The sequence below is a fragment of the Coccinella septempunctata genome, chromosome X (genome assembly GCF_907165205.1).
Source record: "Coccinella septempunctata chromosome X, icCocSept1.1, whole genome shotgun sequence".
In the NCBI taxonomy this organism is placed as follows: Eukaryota; Metazoa; Arthropoda; class Insecta; order Coleoptera; family Coccinellidae; genus Coccinella; species Coccinella septempunctata.
In genome coordinates, this window is record NC_058198.1 from 8,170,173 (window position 1) to 8,192,819 (window position 22,647).

The window sequence follows — 22,647 nt, forward strand, 5'->3', positions numbered from 1 at the left end:
AGCATATTTCCAAAGTCTCATTGGGATGTACTTAAGACCATAACCTTATATATGAAGCAAAGGCTAGCTTGTGTTTGCATCACTGGAGCTATGAAAACGTCCAAACTAGGGCACTGGAGATCATTACAGATCTCACAATTCTTAATCTTTCGAAAGATAGATCAGCCCATGAGGCCATTCTAAGAACATCCAGTGAAGGTAAGGGTAATGATATAAGGGGCTTTAGTGAGTTCCCCCAGGGTTCGGTACTGGGTCCTATCTTATTTTTATTGTATACTTCTGATCTGTCTTCTGATCGTCTTTTGTGTGCATTTGTGCATTGTTCGCTGATGACACCAATCTCTATAGCTGTCCATCAATCAATGCAGGCACCTTAAAGACGACCTCAAAACCCTTTGTGGTTGAGGAGTGGATGTTGCCCCTCAATAAGTGTTCTCCATATCGGCAAAAAAACCCTAAGTTCCCATACTTTATCGACCAGCAGAGGGCTTGCTAGTGTCTCTCAGCATAGTGACCTTAGTATTACCGTCACTGATATTTTAAGTAGGTCTACTCATATTTCTATTGCTGTGTCTATTGCGAGACAATTTTTCTACCGATTATCTAAAACTTTCAGTGGATATGATATAGCGACAAGAAAGTATTTCTATACAATACTAAGTGTTTCCTATTCTGGAGTATGCTGGCCCTTTTTGGTGGGCTAATCTGAAGGGTGCACCTTCCAAAAACTAATTTTCCTCTTGCTGTACTAACATAGCTTCTGTCATTTCTTCGTAGGACGAATATTTACGAACTTTTGAACGTTTTTCAGTTGAAGAAAGAGATGATAGGGTGGTTGATCCAGTTATTCTTACACTAAATCATGAAATGTTGGCATGATCACATGCAACTTGTGTGCAGGGTCATTGTCCTTCCAAAACTAAATACATACCTTTGAATGACCTCTTGCCCTCTTGCGTCTTCTCCCACTCTCAAACAACTCAATTTGAAATTTCATAGGAAATTTCCAGGACTTGTGCTCAAAAAACACGCTATTGAATCGATTCTGCTCGTCTAGATAGCTGTGGAACTTTTAATCATACGCTACTCTAGCACAAAGTTTGCCCCTTTCCTAATTGATTCCACAGATCCAATTTCTTCTGAGATAACGTGGGAATCAGCTTGCTGGGCTTGAAAAGATTTTCTCCTCAGAAACTAGTCCAAAAGGCGGTTTTCAATTTGTATTTCAGATTACACAATTGCATGAATCTTGATAAGACATCCTATTTGAAATAGTCTCCCTCTGCCAGCAATTTCATACTCTGCTATTTTGAAACAGTAACTCTACCATCATATGAAGAATAATGGTAATTTCTCGTTTCTAGACGTATTTATTGAGTGGACGAATGTTGCTGTGGAATACTGAGCTATTCCACTAGGTATAAGGATATTTCACTTTTTCTGAATTACTGCCTCGTCTCAACTATCCCGCAGTTTGATGTTGCAGTGGATTGCGTTTGAGCAAATTCAAACACCAATCAATTATCCAAGACTTCTGCGACATCTAACTTCCCAAGAGATCATTCCGAAGACTTTCCTCTCGTGCAAGATAAACCTTCGGCCAGATCATTGATTGAACGAATTTGTTCTTCTTTTCGAAGGGTGTTCCAGAGATGGAGCCACCCTATTTGCCGCATCCTATTGATCGGTCCTATTACAATTATTTGAATTTATGGTTTCATGAAAAATGTTTTCTATTTCGTACAGCACGTAGTCGTTCCCGACTTCCATAAAGCTCCAGATTATTCGGTAGGAATTGGAAACAATCGAATTGAAATTTTCTGGGCATATAATGGGAAATTTTTATATTTATGATATCGCATCAGACGAGTCATTTTTCTCAAGATATAGTTGTTGAGGGTCAATGGATAGCGAGATAATAAATACTGGGGAAAAAGAGGTTGCATTTTCCAGCTGGAAACTTTCTGATGTGGGCTTATTACTTCAATTTTCATGGCTCAGTTCAGTATTTGAAGGCTCAGAGCCTAGTTGGTTCTTTTGTTTCAACTTGCTTATCATAAACATCATCTGGCTAGGGGTTCAATTATACATAACTATAATTACAAGACCGTAAAGTTTATTCTGGTTAATGGAAGATATTCGCGAATTTATTACCCGAAGGAGATGACTAATTCTGTTTCTTAATACACGCTATTCACTTTTTGCTGGAATTAAGTAGTAAATGGCTTTTGTATCTATGATATAATGCATTTTGACGCCAAGTTTATGACTCTGCCAAGTTCAAGAATAACACTAAACTCACCTCCGAATATTATTTCTCCAGAGTTTTAATATCCCTATTTAAGAATTTTTTAACTATATTTTCTCCGCCAAGGAATCTGCATAAAATCGATCCTATTCTAGTTAGAGACATTTGAGTGAGGCTAAATAATGTTAACATATTTTCTGATAATATAATTATTCGTTAACTACAATATTTTGTACATTATAAATTACTACAATATAAAATAAATTAGGTTTATATTATATGAGCACATAGAATATGGCATCGCCATCATCTTTTTATCACTATTCTAAGCGACGTCCCACAGTCTTTTGATCATTCTCACTTTGAAACTGTCTCAGTCGTATTATTCTTAGATTGAGACGATTCAGATTCACCAAAATATCCAAAACTGTCGAATTGTTCCGGCTTATCAGAGCTGTTCTCCGTTTCCTCATATGCCCCTGAATTTTTGCCCATGTTTTTATTGAAATAAAGAGCGATTTCGTTATTTCCTATCAATGATAAAGGACTGTCCTCTGTAGCAGAATCAGATTCTTCAGATTGGCTCGAAGTATCATTCAGCGAGTTAGACGATGCGTATACCTCATTCCTTATGGAATGTTGGCTGTCCAAATCTTGTTGCTGAAGACCTGCACCTGGACCAGTGGCAGATATCTGTAGATTCTGCCTGGCTTCTTGCTCGTTAACTTTAGTCTGCTCTACAGCATTCAGAACGCTCTGCAGAAGCGCGTCATTCAAATATTGACCGGACGAGATGTCACTGTGGGTATTTTCACTGTTCTGAATCTGAACTGTGTAGGTGTTTGGTACTTGAATCGGCACATTATGGAAATCGATGCTTTGCGATGGAATCACTTCAGCACCAGGTACTAAGTTCTTGGCAAATGACTCTTTATCGTTAACTTCGATGTTGTTTCCTCTCTGCTCATTGGTGACAATCTGACTGTGGGAGGATTGCTGGTCAGGCACTCCATAAGTGACTTGAGCTGATCCTTGATAACTTCCTCCAATATTCGAGTTCGAAGATAAAGAAGAGGAGTAAGCGTTTTGATGTGGTACTCCATAAGTTATTTCAGGTAAGGGTTGAGATTTGTAAGCACTGCAGTCATGAGGTACTCCAGCATAACCAAATGGATATGCTCCTTGATTCTGCGATAAGGCTACGTTGATTCCAGCATGTGACACATCAGCAACCGAAGCTGAGTGGGAATTGTCTTGAATGAATCCAAACGAAGTGACTGGAATACCATAAATACCATCGGCACTGTTTAGGGATGTTTGGTAACTAGAAGAGTCTTGATAACCAGTTGACGGCACTTGATAACTTGTCAAAGCTGCAGATTGTGCTCCTTGAATGTTAACAGTACTTGAATATGTATTGGAATGAGCAACCGAGTTATCCTTGAAAGATGAATGGGTATGAACGCTTGGCAAACTTAGATCTGTTGAAATTTGCGGAATATTTTCATTGACAGGTTTCAAGGTGTCGGGTACTGGAGGAGGTATGTATGTGGAAGCTGCGTTGAATTGACCACGTGCCGATTGAGCTGAATGGATGTTATGAACTAAACCTTTAGCGTCCTTGTGATAATGCCCTCGACCATCTAAGGATTGTAGTACGCCATTTGGTACAGGCTCTCTATGTACGACTGGATGTCTCGGTGGATTTATTTCTAGAGCATTCAAAAATGAGCTACTGTCGATTAATGGCGTGCCGTATTGACCACTTGGAGGAACACCATAGTGTCCACTTGGAGGTACTAGACCACCATGTGTAGCCGCGTCGGATAGGCCACCTTCAGGTTTATACGATGGGTACTTCTTGAACTGTTCGAATGAATTCGTTTTCGAAGACGACAATCCTGTAGATTTGTAGGAGTGTGAGGCAGCATACGGTCCTGAAATCGAATAAGAATCACTAGGTGGAGCACTGTAAGAATCCAAAATGAGATTTCCAGAAACTGGAGGTAAATAACTACCACCAGTTGCCCCAACGAATTGTATGTCGCTGTCGGAAAGGAAAGAATTGCTGATTCCTCCAGAGAAAGCATCACTATGTACATCTTTACTACCCGAGGAGCTTGAATGGATACCCCCATTGTTATTAACATAATACTGTCCATTTGACTGTTGCAATATTTCGTAACCGATGCTTTTTATAACAGCTAGATTATCGTTCTGGCCAGAATTAACCCCAACTGCTGACAGTCCCAATTTGATGTCACCATGATGATCATTTGAACCTACAGCAGACGTAACAATTTTTCCCGACCCAGTTACAGCATTCAAGGGTGCCCCATATGAATCACTAACAGCTCCATTATTCGAAGAACTGAAAAGATTAACGTTGGAATGGGAGTCTATCGAAATGTGGTTGTCACCAACTCCACCTACTGGAGGTGGAGTGAAATCACTATTCAACAGGAGGTCTCCGGTACCATGAGGCTCCCCATGAGGTACTCCATAACTGTCAGATGGTGGTCGTGAAACTAAACCAGGGATAGGCTTCCAGCCGTCATACTTTATTTCTGGTGGAGTTGGGGGAGCAGGAACACCAGGGGGTGGTGGATGAGGCACTGGATCTGGGGGTCCATAATGATTATGTGGAGAAGATATTACATATTTTGGCGGTCCATAAACGTTTTTGGGTGGGCCATTGTTGAAGTAACTAGGACCTAAGCTGATGCCTGGTGGACCATAGGTGAATTTGGGTGGTCCGTAGGATGGTTTGGGCTTGCGATAATGTTTGGGTGGCCCATATATCGGTTTCGGGGACTTCGTGTAATGAAGCTTAGGAGGTCCATAAGCTGGTCTTGGCTTGAAAGGTTTCGATATGTAAGGCTTGGGTAGTTTGGGTGGGCCGTATTTCACTGGTGGTGGTGGTGGTGGCCCGAAGTCTGTAGAAAGGTTCGGTGGAGGGCCATATTTCTCGAACGGAACGCCTGGTTTGAAGTTCGGAACACCATAAGAGCCAGATGGTAGGTCCAAATTGTTGCCATCAACGTAACTCGTCGATACTGGTGGTGGTATGTCAGGGGGTGGCGGTGGATAAACGACATTGTTGGAAGGGTGATTTGGCACCCCATACACTGGTGCTGGGAGAGGTGGGGGTCCGTAAGCGTTCAAGGAGCCTGGTGATATCGGGACTCCGTATGAATCTGATAATACAGGAGCGTCTCTTCTGTTTGACTCGAGATTGGATTCTGCTGCTACAGTGTCTTTCTCCTCACTTTTTATCTCTTCGTTATTTCCAGATTCTGCATTGTTAACAGACGTGGGGTTGTTGACGACAGCTTCACCATGGTGTACTGTGCAAGCTATGCACAAAACCACAACAGCTATCTGAAAATAAAAGTCTTGTGTCATTTACTTCGTGATTTAAAGGAAATTCAATTTCAGATATGTTTGTGAGAATTAAGGAGCAATTGTATGAGGAGTCTTTGACAACAGTTGAAATTCTAGAATTGGCAGGCATCAATACATTACAATTGAGGACATACCACAACACAAATCAATTGGAATTTTGAAAGAGTGTGAATAAATGAACAGAAATGAATTGAGAAACAATTTTTGATGGAGAAAGCTCAGAAAAATCTTTTAGTTCATTTTGTGTGGGTGTAGGGTAGTGAGTAATTTCATATCAACCAGATTCTTACTTTCTCAAAGTATATTTTGCTGAAAACATATTGGACGAAGGTGTGCTTCACAATTTTTCAACATCTTGAATTCTCAGCTGAAGATCAAACGCATGAGTTCGATCAATGCCATCTCAATTTCGTTTTTTTCTTCCCAGAGGTATTTTTTTGATTCCCCTCATTTCTGTATGAAGAATGGGCAAGAACGGAATAATATAATCTGAATTGTTTACCGAGTGACTAATTAGATCATACAACGGACCTGTTAAGAAAATTATTCATCATTGCGGCTTGATTCTCATGTTTAATAATTCGCGAATTGTCTTGCGGATGGAATTGTTGACTTATCAGGCAGCTCGAACAATGGCATGAATCAATTTTAATTGCGATGGATCGCCGAGGAATATATTTTCGGTTGAAAAATGGATCCCGCCCAGGGCATCATCACGTGAAAGTTGATGCGATACTTTCCAATTGAAGGTGACGTTTATAGGTTCTCGGAAATTTCATTTCACAGCGAAAAATTGAATTAAAAGACTCTAGAGATGTTCATAATCGAAAGGCGGCCCTCGGTAACTGAGAACGAAGAAGATGCTTTTTACGCGACAAGTTCTCGTTCCCAAGAGAAGTAAGCCTAACTACTTCAGTTAGGTAGTTGAAGTTCGTATTGTTTCAATTCACTTGATTCTGCAAAAAGCACCTTATCATCTTAATCCTCGTTACTCCAGACACGAATAGGGGGAATTTTATTAGAGGACAACGGCTTCTCACTGAAACACGGTATTAAGAAACATCGACTTCCAACATTTTTATCATTATTGGACCACTCCACTCGATTATGAACATTTAGAAATTGCAACGAATAACATATAAGTCAATAAATTTAAAACATCCCTCCTGAAATCATGATATGAACATTTCTCAGCGATTTGTATCATGGATTGATCTACTGATTACAGTGATTCTTCCATCACTGTTTTACTTTTAATTTTTCTCACAGTTTCACCTGTGAAAGGTAGCCAAGTTCATTGAAAGAATTCCAATTATGAGAATTGAAAACAATCAGGATATTGTATTCGATTACTTTCTGCAATTATTACAGGTTTTCATTTCTTTCAAATAACCATTAACTGAATAATGAAGAACTACACCGTATGCAAGGTGAGTCTTTGCCTTGTACATACATTTCAACAGAAGATTCCTGAGGTTACAAGAAACACTTTTTTTCTTAACCATTTTTTCCAATTCAGCTCGGTTAAAAAGGTACAGGATATTGAAAATATATAAATATAGCTTTTCAATGATGTGATGAATCTTTTCCGACCAAAAAATTTCAACCTCATCTTCCAGTTTCTTCATTATGAGCATTTCGTACCATAAAAATGCCAGAAATTCAAAAAACCCGAATTTAAAAAGTAAGTTGAAGGCTAACTAATGAATATTTGACCATTAGATCAAATTTAAAATGGCTATATCTTTTTTATCTAGGAAAATAGTCTGTTGACTTCAAGGATCTGCTGTTGACATATATGTATAGTGTAAATCAATAATTTCTATCGATTGACACTAAATTTTTCCTTCCACTTTTGTATCATAATTTTCACAAACAAACCTCTGGTTGCAAGTTTCTAAAAATTTTCACGAATCACGTATTTTGACACCATCATATGTACAACCTGATGATAGGATGATCGTAGCCCAAGGATCTGAATTTTTGAGATTCAAAATCATGTTTCGTGAAATATTTGAGCTAGAAACTAGAAAGGTATCTATCTTCAGATTTAGAAATTTTGAGGAATTACTTTTTCGAGTGTCGTTTGCGTCCTAACCCAAATAAAACCGAGGTTTTCTGCTTCCATTCGAATAATCATCAAAAATTAAGAAAATTGAGCGTAGTTTTCGGTAATTCTTTTTTGGGACATAACTTCAATCCAGAATATTTAGCATTTGAGCTGGATTCCTCTCTGAATTTCAAAGCGCATTTGGAAAATTCGCGTCTGAAGTCAAAAGCTAGGAATAATATCCTGCATAAACTAGCTGGTACTTCGTGGGGTGCTGATGCAACTACTCTTCGAACAGATTTGGTTTTTTCGGCTGCTGAATATTGTTGCCTCGTGCTCATGTACAAAAAATTGATGCACAGCTTGATCTTTCTGAGAATTATTACTGGAACAATTAGATCTCTACCTATTCAATGGTTACCAGTTCTTTCAATCATTGTACCTTCTCATATTCGAAAACAGAGTGCAGTTATGAATTCTTGGAGTCAATTCCACTCCTTTCCCGACTCATTTCCAATTCTGTCCTATATTCCACAAAATACGATTCCCAAATTGAAGTCGCGTAAACCCTTATGGTCCAACTCTTTCCTCAACTCGAATGTATTTTTAATTATAGTTCATGCAATCCATTTCATTCTTTTTGACTGGTATCAAACCACTGGTATGATAATCGAAGATATTATGCAGTATTATTGAAATACGTTACAATACCACCCAGAAATGAAGAGAACATATTCATGAATGAATCCTATTCCAGATTTGGAAAGTTCAAACAAGGTACCTACGTTTTTTCGATTTGCATTTCAAATGAAAGAGAACAAACACGAATAGACGGCGGCAGAGCAAAGGATCAATTTGTAGCGCTCACAAATGTTCGTTAAATTGAAGTGATAGCATTCAAAAATCGTATGTGTGCGTATTGTAAGAATCAATCGGATTTCTAGTCGTTGGCATCGTGAAAACTCTCACTAAAAACGAGTTTGGATACTAGGTCAGCCTGTTGATGTCATATCGATAGAAGAGAAGTAAGGTGAAAAGTGTCAAAACACGCCCAGCTAGACCTGTAGAGAGATCCAAGTTGAATGCTGGAGCCTTGAACTTGAATATTGTTTCCTCCTTGCTTCCACAAATCAACGAATTGAAATCTTTTTTTTTTTTCTTCATTTGTACAAATGAAGTGCATCAACAATCACGAACATTCAAGGAATTATTCCACCGGTTTATCATTCAAATTATTCCCGTTCTGCATCTGCATAACCAATTTGCCGAATTCATCGAAATGAGTACACGCTACTTTCGCAAATATTATACAAAATTAAACAAGTTCATCTCGATTCCAATTTTTTGTTGTAAATTTTCCAAACAAGGCGTCGGTTTGACCTGCATACAATTATTATTACAAAATTGAAACAATCAATTGCAGATTATGAGTTATAATGGAACAGGTTAAGATTTATGGGTAATTACAATTGAAATTAACTGAGGGGTTCGAAAGTTGTCTGGAAATTTGAATGCAAGGCAACAGGTGTTGTTCAGCACTTGGGAAAAATCTTTGGCATAAGCAAATTACGTCTGAGAGAGCCCAAACGTTGAAAAAGTTTACTAGAGTGCTATTTGATATTTATGATCATTCAAACAAATCGATGGTTCATTTCTAATCAACAAGATACAGTTGTTCCAGCCGGATGCCTCGGGAAATGAGGAAAAGCGGGAATTGCATAACCCAAGGGCTGTGGAAAAATTTCCTCGGTTTATGATCATGAGCAAGTATCCTCAGACAAGGAATTCAACATAGCTACCCGATTATATACACAGAAAATTCCATTTATGTCGCGGAACTTATACCCCAGAAAAGTTTAGTTTCAATTTCATGTTCAAATAACAATTCAGCGGAGTTTTATATCCATATCCGAGCGAGTAAATAAAACTTCAGTTCCACAATTTATTCATTCCAGAAATAGTCATTCATTTCTCGGCACTCGTAAATTTTCAACCCCCTTTCATTCTTCGCCGTTTTACGGATAGTCCACCTGAATGTTTACCCCTAAACAATCGCCCATTCTAAACAACTAAGCCGGTTCATATGCTAGGTCAAGCGTATCATTTGTTCGTTAATTGTACGAATTGATTACTCGCTTATTACTGGTATTATTGATACACCTGATAACTGTCCATAAACAAAGCCTCAGGATACCAGGATAATGCACAAACTGAACGGAAATGCTTTCGCCACATATCCAGGATGAAATCATGATAATCATGGTAAAATCAGAATTGATCCTTCCAATAAAATTATATTTTCAACTGCATATTCATCTGTATCGTGCCAATATTTTCCATATCAACATTTCCTTTATAGTCGAACATTTTGGGAAATCTTAATAATTGTTACTTGAATCCAAAATTGTTGAGCTCGGCGTAGCAGAGGAATCTGTCTCTACCACACCATTCTTATCCTTTATGTCTCGAATTCACATAGATTCGGCATGAATCACCTGTGAATTTTGAGCCCTTGATGAAGTAGGATATAACAAAGGACTTCCGCAATGCCATCAGCGGCTCTTGAGTACAGAGAGCACCCACTAAATCGAGAATCATATAGGTAGAAGCTGCGCTCGCTTCTACTGATACGAATACAATGAATTGAATAATTCGACTACCAATTAACACAGTATTAGTGTGATTACTATTACTAAACCTCGTCAGGATAGATGTTCGATTGTGAAACGAATATAACATGAATAGTTTTGGTACACTGTGTGAAATTTGACCGGCACGAAATATAAAAATTACACTCTAATAAACCCCACCTGTTGTATCCACATGGCTGATTATAATCCAAAACACTAAAGTATATGGCAACACTACACTAGGACACTACTGAACGTCTGTACACAAAAACATCATACGCCCTTCTGGGTTGGAAATTGTGCTGCAATAGTCCCGTTTTCGGTTATCTATCTTATTTTATACGGGTATTGAAAAAGTGGTGAAGACAATTTCCCCACTGTTTCGGGTACGTATGGTCGCCGATCAGAAGTGGGAGCCTGCGGTATCGTCGCGAGAGAAAGTAGGAGATGAAAGTATTCAAAGCACAGAGCTGATAATTTCAGGCAAAGCCCTCGAAATCATGAGTTATGGCTCTTCTTGCATGGCCCATGTATTAGTCATGAGTCTCCATCGAAATTCCTGAGAGATATAGAATAACAAAGTTTTATGACCCTTTGATCGCTTCATCGATTGAGTGTAAGGTAGATCTTCATAGATGAAGAGACAAGTGGATGAGACCTCGTCTACGATCACTGATTGAAAAATGAGTGAAGCTCCGACGTTAACTCACAAGTTTTCGCCTGTGCTCATTCGAATTCCTCAAAGAGAGTGAAAACCCTGCGAACCAGTATCTCAATCTGCATCAAAATGCAGAATTCGAAACTGTACAGTGACTGTATATCAAATACTGCATTTTTTAATGCAGAATTATCCATACAGAAACTGTGCAGTCGCTGTATATCAAAAACTGCATTTTTAAAATGCGGAATTATTAATACAGGTACTGTACAGTTGAAGGCCAATGTAAGCCTTCCATCATATGTATATCTACATTGTTTTTATTTCATTCATTGTAACTAATTTTGGTCTAATTATCCATTTTTTGAGGGTAATAGTCTTGCATTTATGGGAGGAAGAAACAGGAAAGATGTTTGTAGAAACAAACAACAACAAATATGCTCTCCAAAAATTTCAATTACCAGCTGAATTGGACAATGTGCCACCAGTAGGTAATACTCTCGACATTTTCTAATTTCAATAAAGTAATTTTTTGTTACCTCCTTTTTCTCCTCTTTTAGTATAGCTAAACGAACAAATATGTTTTTATTTACTTTTGTTTCAACGTTTACGTCCATTTTTTCCTTTGAATGATTTTGTTTTCGGGAATTTGGACACTTTATTCGTTTTGATTTCTTTATTATTTTTTTTTACATTCTAAGCTTATTTTGATTATTTTTATTCCATCCCTATTTTGCTATTGTAGTTTTGTTTTGTTTTCATATTTAGTGAATAAAAGTTTTGTTCGATTTAATCAATATTGTTATTGGACCTATTGACCGAAAATAATAGAATTGAGATTAATTATTTCTTTCAATAATTTTCAGGTTTTTTGAAAGCATTTTACTGTTTTACTGTTTCTGCTTTGCAAATATCCTGTGTATATCCGTAATTGCAAAGCAGTTTCGATACAGTTACTTACTGCACAGTGACTGCTGCATTCAAAGTACAACTTGCCTTACAGTTTTTTGACACTAACTGCTGCATTTTAAGTGCAGCTTCCTGTACAGTTTTTGCACAGTGCCTTCAGCATTCAAAATGCAGCTTGTTGTACAGTTTTAACACAGTGACTGCTGAATTTAAAGTGCAGTTGGCTCTCCAGTTTTTGCACAGTGACTGCTGCATTCAAATTGCAGCTTGTCGTACAGTTTTTGACAGTGACTGCTGAATTTAGAGTGTAGCTTGCAGTACAGTTTTTGGACAGTGACTGCTGAATTTAGAGTGCAGCTTGCCGTACAGTTTTAACACAGTGACTGCTGAATTTAAAGTGCAGCTTGCTCTCCAGTTTTTGCACAGTGACTGCTGCATTCAAATTGCAGCTTGTCGTACAGTTTTTGGACAGTGACTGCTGAATTTAGAGTGTAGCTTGCAGTACAGTTTTGGCACAGTGACTGCTGCATTCAAATTGCAGCTTGTCGTACAGTTTTTACACAGTGACTGTGGCATTTAAAGTGCAATTTGCTGTGCAGTTTTTCACAGTTACTGCAATTCCATCTCTGTATTTGAAGTGCAACAACTCTGTTCTGTTGCTGTATCTCAAATGCAGTTTTTACTGTACAGTTCAGTTCAGTTTCATCAATTGAGTGTCCCAAATTTTGAACTATACTTCTTTTCTTCCATTTTCTCATGGAATAATTACGATTTCGCCTATGAGGAAAAACATAAGAGCCCTATGGGGTTTCTTGAAAGCCTGGAGATAGTAAGGTTGCCAACATTATCAAACTGAGTATTTTGAAAGGAAGGGACTGAGTTTTTATTCCAAATATTCTTTTAATTTTTTTACCTGGTTCGGTTTTCACAGGAGAAATATTCTGGAAATATTTAGACTAAAAATCAATAAATGTACTCGATGTAGGGTACATATTGTGGATCATCCCTTCTGAAAATATGCTTGTGGGAAAAAGCAGTACAAAATTCATGGAAACACGGACAAAACAATCAGGATCAAGAAGAATTTTGTAACATCCTTACGGTATTTTCCTAATTACTCAAGACCCATACGTAAAGTCAAGATCCGCTTCTTAACTCGAACGATGACACATTCACTTTCATTCTAGTGTCAAAAGAATCCGGATCTGAACAGGTATGAGTTCATGTTTTCGTTTTCAGCTTGGACCAACCATGCAATTATCACCTTCAGCGTAGATACGACTATATCGGAGCTGAAATAATAGGTTTCGCCTATTAAAATACAATGAAGAAAAACGGTTGCCTGTCGGAATGTTAAAAAAAGGAAAGGAAATTTGAGTTCGACGACTTATAGAGTGAGAAAGATAAGGCAATTCGTATAGGACGCATTTTACAATTGAGAACTGAGAATAAATGGACGTTTTTTCGGAAAATTGTTTTTGGCTCCAACTGTCTGAAACACAATGAAAAAAATGCTTTATTCTCATGAAAAAATTCAGTAGAAATGTAGCTGCATATACGTTGAAACCTATAGGTTCTTGGTGGCACAATAAAGTTGTGATTTGCTAGCATGTTTAAGAGAAGTTAAACAAATTATTCATAAATAATAAGAACAATAATATTCTTGATGCAGTTAGAAAATAATAATCAACTCCTTTACTAGATATTTCAATTCAAAAATATTCAAACCATTTCGAAAGAAGTGCACCGAGATAGATGAAATTTCGAGATTTATTTGTAGAAGAGTTACTCCTTGAGAGAAATATTTTTTCGAAACTCCTTCAAAATACATTCTCCAGTAGGTGCAAAAAGTTCGACTGCCCTGGAAAAAAAATGGAATGGATGCTTGCAACCACATTATCAGCTTCTATATCGAGATCCATATAAACTTTCTATTTCAGGATTCATATTAACCACTGTGAACGTGAAGACTGAAGAGAGAGAGTGAAAGGACAAAAATGCTGAAAAATAAACATGAAGTGAGTGAAGCTCACAGGTGGAGCTCTTGTTATTTTCGCTATTTTCCAATCAACAGCGTAGATGATAAGGGGCACTGGGAATATTGAAAAGGAAAGAATGAACGTTTGTTTTGATTTGTTTTTCTCAGAGGCCTCTTATAATATGAATAGTCATATTTCACATAGGTAGATAATACGTTGCTGGACTCAATTTGAGCATTTCTTATATCAAAATATTCATTGAAAATCTCATTATGCCTTATTCGAAATAGGTTGTATAAGTTGTTTTCGTTTTGAGTTATATCTCACAGATTTTATCGAATCGTGTTCAGATTATGGTTTTTCCTTCATGTGATTAATCTTCTCCTGACTCAGAATTTCTACATCATAAAATTTCTTCATTGTGACCATTACATACCATAAAAATACCAAGAATTCAAAAGGAGCCAACTTTTTAATGTGGATATAAAAATATCATGAGATTCCAAAAATTGGGTACTTTGAGCGAATGCAATTCAGTTTGAAAGATCCATAGATGTGTCGTATCATACATTTAGCTTATTATTCTGAAGGGAATTTGGTTTTTACTAGGGCTATATATTCTATCTGAAGAATGACATTTTTTTTTGGCCTCAAGAATCTGCTGATGAAATATATGTACAAGACTCACTTTGTAAGTACACTGCGCAAAAAAATTAACGCACATTATGGAAATCTCAAATTTATTCTACAACTGAAGGTGTTCTCAATGATAATTATTTTTATCAGAATTATTCATGCATACGTTATCCACTTTCAACGGTTTTCTTCAATACAGGTGTTTTTTCCCAGCAGGAATAAAAAAAGATGATATTATCAGATTTTGAATGTATTGGCTCCATTCTAAAATCAGTTGTTCTCGATCAATTCTAGTGATCAATAGTTTTTCTTTCGTTTGATTTTCTACTCTCGATCGCTATGCAACGCGAAACACGCAATTTGACCCAAGAGGAATGTGCCCAAGCGGTAGTTTTGCGAGAAGAAGGGTGGACATACACAAGAATTGCAGAAAGGTTTGGAGTTTCCCATACAAGTATGTCCAGAATGTTGCAGCGATTCAGGGTATGAATGTCCGAAGACCAGGACAGGGTAGACCACGGGTAACAACTGCCATTCAAGAACGTTACTTGAGAGTTTCTTCGTTGAGACAACGGTTTGCAACCGCTCGCATCCTTCAAATTCAGCTTGAGCAAACTCACGAGGCCCAGCTCTTACCCCAGCCCATCGAAGGGCGCGTTTGGATTTTGCGAGAGAGCATATCCATTGGGAAGAGGCCGATTGGGAAAGAGTTCTCTTCACAGATGAGCCTAGATTCTGCCTCTACCATTGTGATCAACGTTCCCTTGTATACAGACGTCCACATGAAAGATATGCTCAGTGCAATTTCCTGAATACTACTGGTTTCGGGGGGGGGTTCGATTATGGTATGGGGTGGAATATCTTTGACTGCTCGCACAGACCTAGTGGTCGTTGATAATGGAGCTATGAATGCTGATAAGTATATAAGGAACATTCTTGAAGAGCATGTAGTGCCATTTGCCCCATACATTGGTGAAAATTTCATTTTTATGGACGATCATGCCAGACCCCATCGTGCGCGCATCGTTCAGGAGTACCTTGAAGAGGTTGAAGTCTCTCGAATGGAATTGCCAGCAAAGAGTCCATATCTCAATCCGATTGAGCAGGTTTGGGACAACCTCAATAGAAGACTTAGGAATCCAATTCGGAGAAATCTGGGAAGGATTAAATCAGAACATTTTAAGATCACTCATTTTGAGTATGAACCGTCGTTGCCGAGCTGTAATTAACGCAAGGGGTGGAAATACCAAGTATTAAATCACTTATCAGCATTTCAGTAATTTGTAAATTGTTCATTTCTCTTCTTTCACATAAGATTCGGTGAAATCCTGAATTTTTCTTCCATTTAATGTGTCTTGTTTCCTTCAAAACCTTCCCGAGAGAACATGAAAAATAAGTTATAAAGTCAATGTACAGTTAACTTTCATTAAAATTGAGATTTTCAGAATGTGCGTTAATTTTTTTGCGCAGTGTATATTCAGAAAAATCTTTTGGGTTTGCTGCAATAAATTCAAAGGAACATTCAGGCTTTCTTGAATGCTCGAATCAGCTTCAATATTCAAAACTGGGAACTGGAATGGATGAACGATATGAATGGAAAAAAATAAGAGGGGCCCTTAATCGAAATCGATCACAGTCATTAGCGGTACATTAGGTGCTGTGAACCTGAAGAACTTCCCATAGAACACTTTGTAAAACTTCGTGCTATCCAAAGTGATTAGTCTTGTAAAGGACGTGGGCAGCCGGTAACCTTGATGAGGAACGCTGGTAAGAGGACCTGTTAGAGAATTCCAACATCGTTGGGCAATCGGCTTCGAACGTGTCATTAAACGAAAGTGGAAGAGATCAGAGAGCACAAGAAGAAACCGAAAACAACGCTCTGGATGGGAGAAAGTGAACACACCCTTTTTTCAAATTTCGCGACATTCCTATTACCAGAATAGAACTGACGTTATCCTGTGATAACCAGCTCTGCTCAATAAAGTGATGACGAATGCACTCAACAAAACTTACGAAAGACACCATTTTTTGCACCTTGATTTAATGAGTCAAAAAAGATCCGGGCAGATTTGAGTCTCAAATAATTTTGTGAGGGAGAATGATTGCTTTTTTAAATCAGGATGTCTCGAAAACCTATGCAGAGTTTATAGAACAGCAAGAGAGTTTTTGAACACAAATAAGTAGAAGAAATCCAACTGTAACTGATCCAGAACCAAAAACGACTGCGAGAGTAAAGAGTAAATACATGTATCTGTGAAAAATTAAAAACTGGTTCAATTATTCAATTTCACCATTTTTACTGAAGAATTTCTGGTAACTGTTAAAAATTCCTCTGTTTTTCTCCATCCAATGCGACAATATGCATATCTTCGAAACAATTAACACCATTTCAACAAGTGGAACGGTATAGAAGTGATTCATTGATATAATTTTTTCTCGAGTACTCCATAATTGCACTACTGATAGAATTTCCTAGGGTTATGTAATGAGGAAAAAACTGCTATTGCAAATGGCGAAACTGTTATTCAAGTGAAAATTCCTTCAATAACAAATACTGAGGAGTAGGCTCATTAAACGTTCGGTAACTTTCTCTAAAACCAATATTCTAATTTCAGATTATTCTTCTTCTACATTCAAACGCTTTCAGAAGTTTTACGAGTTTCATAAGACCATCTGATTTGAATAATGACAATTCAGTATATGTGATTTGGAATTATTTCAGTACCTAGGTATCTATTTCCGCGTTTCCAATTCTTGATTGCTATGCTACTCCTCGAAATTCATTCCTGCTCTCTTTCAAAGTTTAATAGTCTTCTCCTACGCACGACTAGTAATGAGGTGCAGGATCTTCATAATTATCAGGGTATGACAGAAGTAACAATAATTGCCATTAAAATAGGTCCAAACTGCATATGACAGATCTAGAAAAAGATGTGCTACCATATTGAATGGCAAAAAATGGAAGAAAAACCTCAAAGATAGTTTAGTTAATTTTTTTTAAGATAACATCTTCTCTTCTAAAGTTCCTGTCATACACGAACTATATTGTTTGATATTTGATATCTAATAAGGTATAACTCATATTCAATAGTCCAGACTTAATCATATTTCGAAGAATTGAAAGGGAGCATTCAAACACCAACTCTTTCAACCCATTGACACCACCATCTTTGCTCACAAGCCGGTTCACATTTTTTTGCGAGGTATTGTTCCACTTCGAGCTTGTAGATCGGACAACCAGCATCGTTTGGATACATTTTCAACAACAGAGGTCAACGAATATCAAATAAGGCGAATTATCTATTCACTGTTTCGTTATTCGATATAAACATTCAAATTTACTTTCTCGCAACGAATTGTGTTAATGAGGAAATTAGTATAATTGGTAGAAGGATACGTACGGGATATTCTGAAATTTCACTTTATATTGAGTTGTCATCGGCTACCATTATTCGATTGGAATCGGATGTTACACATAGAAACTTGGATTTTCTTCTCGCTAATGAAAAAACAGACCACCCATCGGAAGAATGAAACCATCATTTTACCACGTGGTGATTTTATGATTCAAAATAGAGCAAAGCAAATTTCCAAAATGATGGAATCAATTGAATAATCGAAAGGTGACTATCGAAAAATTTCCAAAAAGATGGAATCAATTGAATAATTGTCAAGACCGAGCGGCTGCATTGAGCTCCATAAAATTTTCAGAATTACAGGTGGTCCCTGCTAACAAGAATTATATAAAAGAGGTCCCTAGCCAAGAAAAGATTGGGAACCCCTGTTCTAGAAGAAAGCCAAAAACAGAAAGCTCCTGAAGCTACCATGAAGTGAGCTTCGTGTAATGGTGGGAATACTGACGGTATACTGCCTTTTGTGGGCAAGTGAGCAGATGAGGAATGCAGGCTGTGTGGATCGGACGAAGAACTTATAATATACCAGAACTTGCTGGCCTAATAAGTCCTCACGAAGTAACAGCCAATGCTCCTAAACTAAGCCTTTGATTAGATGATGAGTTGCCAGATTTGGATAGTATTGACAATCTCTTCAGGGGTGAATAAGTATTCTTCCTTTTCTGGCAAGCTCTGAAGTTATTCTCTACTGTTGCTGAACTTTTCTTCAACGCTAAGCCCTTTGGTTAGATGATAAGTTGCCAGATTTATATAGTATTGACCATCTCTTCAGAGGTGAAGGAGTATTCTTCCTTTTCTGGCAAGCTCTGAAGTTATTCTGTTCTGTTGCTGAACTTTTCTTCAACGCTGAGACATGATGCAGCTATGCTGAGGGAAGACACTCCCTCAATCACTGAATATCTGCTTAAATTGAATAGAGGGCAGAGCCAATCTGTCACAGGACTAACAACGTGGCATCTCTTTAGGAAAGAAACATTGTGAAGGTTTTTCATGAGGAGGAAAAGACCATGTAGTATCTCATTGGAGACTAGACAACCAAGAAACTAGTAATAAGTCATTTAAAGCTGACCAAAACTTGCAACCTTTTCACATAAAGATCACCAACACATGTTCTGGTAATAGGTTGTATCCTTTTAGTGTCCCATGGTGAAACATATCTTTTTCGGATAAAACAAGGATCAGTTCTACATCTGATAACCAATTCGTGATTGGAAAGGTAAGAAAAAATTGAGCAAGCTCCGAGATACCTAACCAACTTCTAAAGAGAAGATGAAAAAAATTGCACCATGGAGTTTATGATGAACTTTTGCTTCTATTTTCACCACAGCCCAAGAAACTCCAATGTGATCAAAATCAGGGGAACAAGTAGGCTCCATAAGACATTTCCTATACATTTTTGGAGACTCCACTAGATTTAACAGTTCTTGAAGAACGAAAATCGTTGTATTCAGTTTTCACTCATTATTCTTGAAAACATCCCAGCACCCTTTTTGATTGTATTAAGAAGCGAAGGTTCAGGAATAAGTCAAAACTGCAAGGGAGATATGAAATTTGAGAAAAAAGATATATTAGCTAGTTCGTCAGTGAAATCATGGCTGATTCCATATCGATTTCATATTTTTGTTTGGCTACTCGAGATTAATCTAACTAGATCTGCTGAAAATCATCGATTTCCCAGAGGGTAATCTATTCGTATTCAAAACGACATCGTAATTCCATGATGAAGTAATATTAGCATAATACGAAATGCATTAACCGTAAAATAAACCGATCTCTTCCATCTGCAACGCTCCAGCAATTTCACAAAGTCGAGGATGATGAGATGTCCGGAAAAGAAGTCGTATATCTGTCGACCAGGACCACCTTGAGTAACAACGTCTGCGGGTTACGTTCCTCCACAAGAAGCGCTAAAAAGTGTACCACATAACCATGAACCAGTGTGAATACCATCGACCTTCCCAAAAAGGTTGGGCACAAAACGACCGTCGGCTTGTTTAGAGAAATAAAGAAAGTCATGCCCTTGAGGTAACAGTCTCATCGGGAGAAAGTAAAGTCAAGATCAGCGATCACGACGAAAGGAGAACGATAAGAGAGCTGAATGAACACTGCTCAACATAAAATAACGATTTTCCGTGGAATTCCACATAAATTTTTTATACAGAGCTGGAACAGTTTGATGGTTCAAAAAAAACTGCCTCTGACTAATATTGTATAACATCTAACGCAGAAGCATTTTCTACATACTTCTTTTTAATTTTCATTCGTTGTTTACCCTCAAATATTAGTGAAATAACTTCATCGTTCTTTGATCTTTTATTTAAAATATTCATATTGTCCCAGACTAATGAACAAAGGAAAAAAAATAATACAAAACCAAGGAGATAAGGGAATGGAAAAGGAAGAAAATAACATGATATACGAACAGGGAAAAGCAGAATCTAAAATGACAAGGAAATATAAAAAGAGGGAGAGAAATTCCAGAAATAGAAGAAGAGAGTGAGAAAAAATAATAATAAGATATTTGATGAAGTCAGCTATATGAGTAACTTTCGGAGAGAAGTTTCTGGATCTCATCAAGAATATAGTGCACCCTCTTATTGGATTTCATACAGGGTATTATTATCTCAGAAAAAGCACCTATTGAAAATGGGTCTAGCAGAAACTGACGAGTGCAGATTCTGTGGGGGAGGAGAATGAAACTCCATATCACCCTGTGATAAAATGCCTTGGATGTGAAACTTGCAGGAGAATGATGCATTTTCATTGAATTCATACCAGATACTGGACTTCGTAACATGAGGGGGGATAATTGATATCGAAATCATTCTACGAAAAAAAACCTTAAAAGGTTCTGAAAAAGATGGAGAAAAATGCACCAAGGAGTTTATGGTGAATTTTTGCTTCTATTTTCACCACAGACCAAGAAACTGCAAGGTGATCAAAGTCAGGGGAACAAGTAGGCTCCATAAGACATTTCCTAAGTATTTTTGGCAAGGAAATATAAAGAGAGGGAGAAAAATCCCAGAAATAAGAGAAGAGAGTGGGAAAAAATAATAAAAAGATATTTGATGATGTCAGATATATGAGTAACTTTCGGAGAGAAGTTTCTGGATCTCATCAAGAATATGGTGCACCCCCTTATTGGATTTATTACAGGGTATTGTCCCTCAGGAAGCACCTATTGAGAATGGGTCTAGCAGAAACTGACGAGTGCAGATCCTGTGGGGGAGGAGAATGAAACTCCAGATCACCCTGTGATAGAATGCCCCGCCATTGCTAGAAGAATGCCTTGGACGAGAAACTTGCAGGGGAATGAGGCATTTTCCTTGAATCCATACCAGATACTGGACTTCGTAACATGAGGAGGGATAATTGATATCGAAATCATTCTACGAAAAAAACCTGAAAAGGTTCTGAAAAAGATAGAGAAAAATGCACCAAGGAGTTTATGGTGAATTTTTGCTTCTATTTTCACCACAGACCAAGAAACTGCAAGGTGATCAAAGTCAGGGCAACAAGTAGGCTCCATAAGACATTTCCTAAGTATTTTTGGCAAGGAAATATAAAGAGAGGGAGAAAAATCCCAGAAATAAGAGAAGAGAGTGGGAAAAAATAATAAAAGGATATTTAATGATTTCAGATATATGAGTAACTTTCGGAGAGAAGTTTCTGGATCTCATCAAGAATATGGTGCACCCTTTATTGGATTTCGTACAGGGAATTGTCACCACAGGAAGCACCTATTGAAAATGGGTCTAGCATAAACTGACGAGTGCAGATCCTGTGGGGAAGGAGAATGAAACTCCAGAGCACCCTGTGATAGAATGCCTCGCCATTGCTAGAAGAATGCCTTGGACGAGAAACTTGCAGGGGAATGAGGCATTTTCCTTGAATCCATACCAGATACTGGACTTCGTAACATGAGGAGGGATTATTGATATCGAAATCATTCTACGAAAAAAAAACCTGAAAAGGTTCTGAAAAAGATGGAGAAAAATGCACCAAGGAGTTTATGGTGAATTTTTGCTTCTATTTTCACCACAGACCAAGAAACTGCAAGGTGATCAAAGTCAGGGAAACAAGTAGGCTCCATAAGACATTTCCTAGATATTTTTGGCAAGGAAATATGAAGAGAGGGAGAAAAATCCCAGAAATAAGAGAAGAGAGTGAGAAAAAATAATAATAAGGTATCTGGTGATGTCAGATATATGAGTAACTCTCGGAGAGAAGTTTCTGGATCTCATCATAAATATGGTGCACCCCTTATTGGATTTCGTACAGGGTATTGTCACCTCAGGAAGCACCTATTGAAAATGCGTCTAGCAGAAACTGACGAGTGCAGATCCTGTGGGGGAGGAGAATGAAACTCCAGATCACCCTGTGATAGAATGCCCCGCCATTGCTAGAATAATGCCTTGGACGAGAAACTTGTAGGGGAATGAGGCATTTTCCTTGAATCCATACCAGAACGGAACTCTGGAACTGGATGGCTCTATAGACGACATAGGGACAAAAGCAGTTCTGACAGGGAGCACAATAGATCTTAAGGTCGGAGAACAACTCAACCCCCCTTAAATTTTACTAAATTCAGATGGAGGGTTCTTCCACTTGATTTTGAGGGCGCTAGTCTCATCTTTCTCGAAGTGAGCCCTCTAACACGTCAGGTTTAAGGTAATAGGTGAAACTGAAAAATTTCTTCATCGCCTTCAGTAAGAGAGG

General features: G+C 37.8%; 1 protein-coding gene across 1 annotated transcript; it reads right to left on the reverse strand.

Annotated features, from left to right (window-relative positions):
* Window positions 1-2,541: 2,541 nt before the first annotated feature.
* LOC123321659 (collagen alpha-1(XVII) chain-like) lies at window positions 2,542-10,707 on the reverse strand. The gene is made up of 2 exons (XM_044909386.1): window positions 10,514-10,707; window positions 2,542-5,629 (listed from the first exon to the last, which is right to left on the reverse strand). The coding sequence occupies exons 1-2, from the start codon at window positions 10,526-10,528 to the stop codon at window positions 2,606-2,608; spliced, it is 3,039 nt and encodes a 1,012-aa protein (XP_044765321.1). The 5' UTR covers window positions 10,529-10,707; the 3' UTR covers window positions 2,542-2,605.
* Window positions 10,708-22,647: the final 11,940 nt, after the last annotated feature.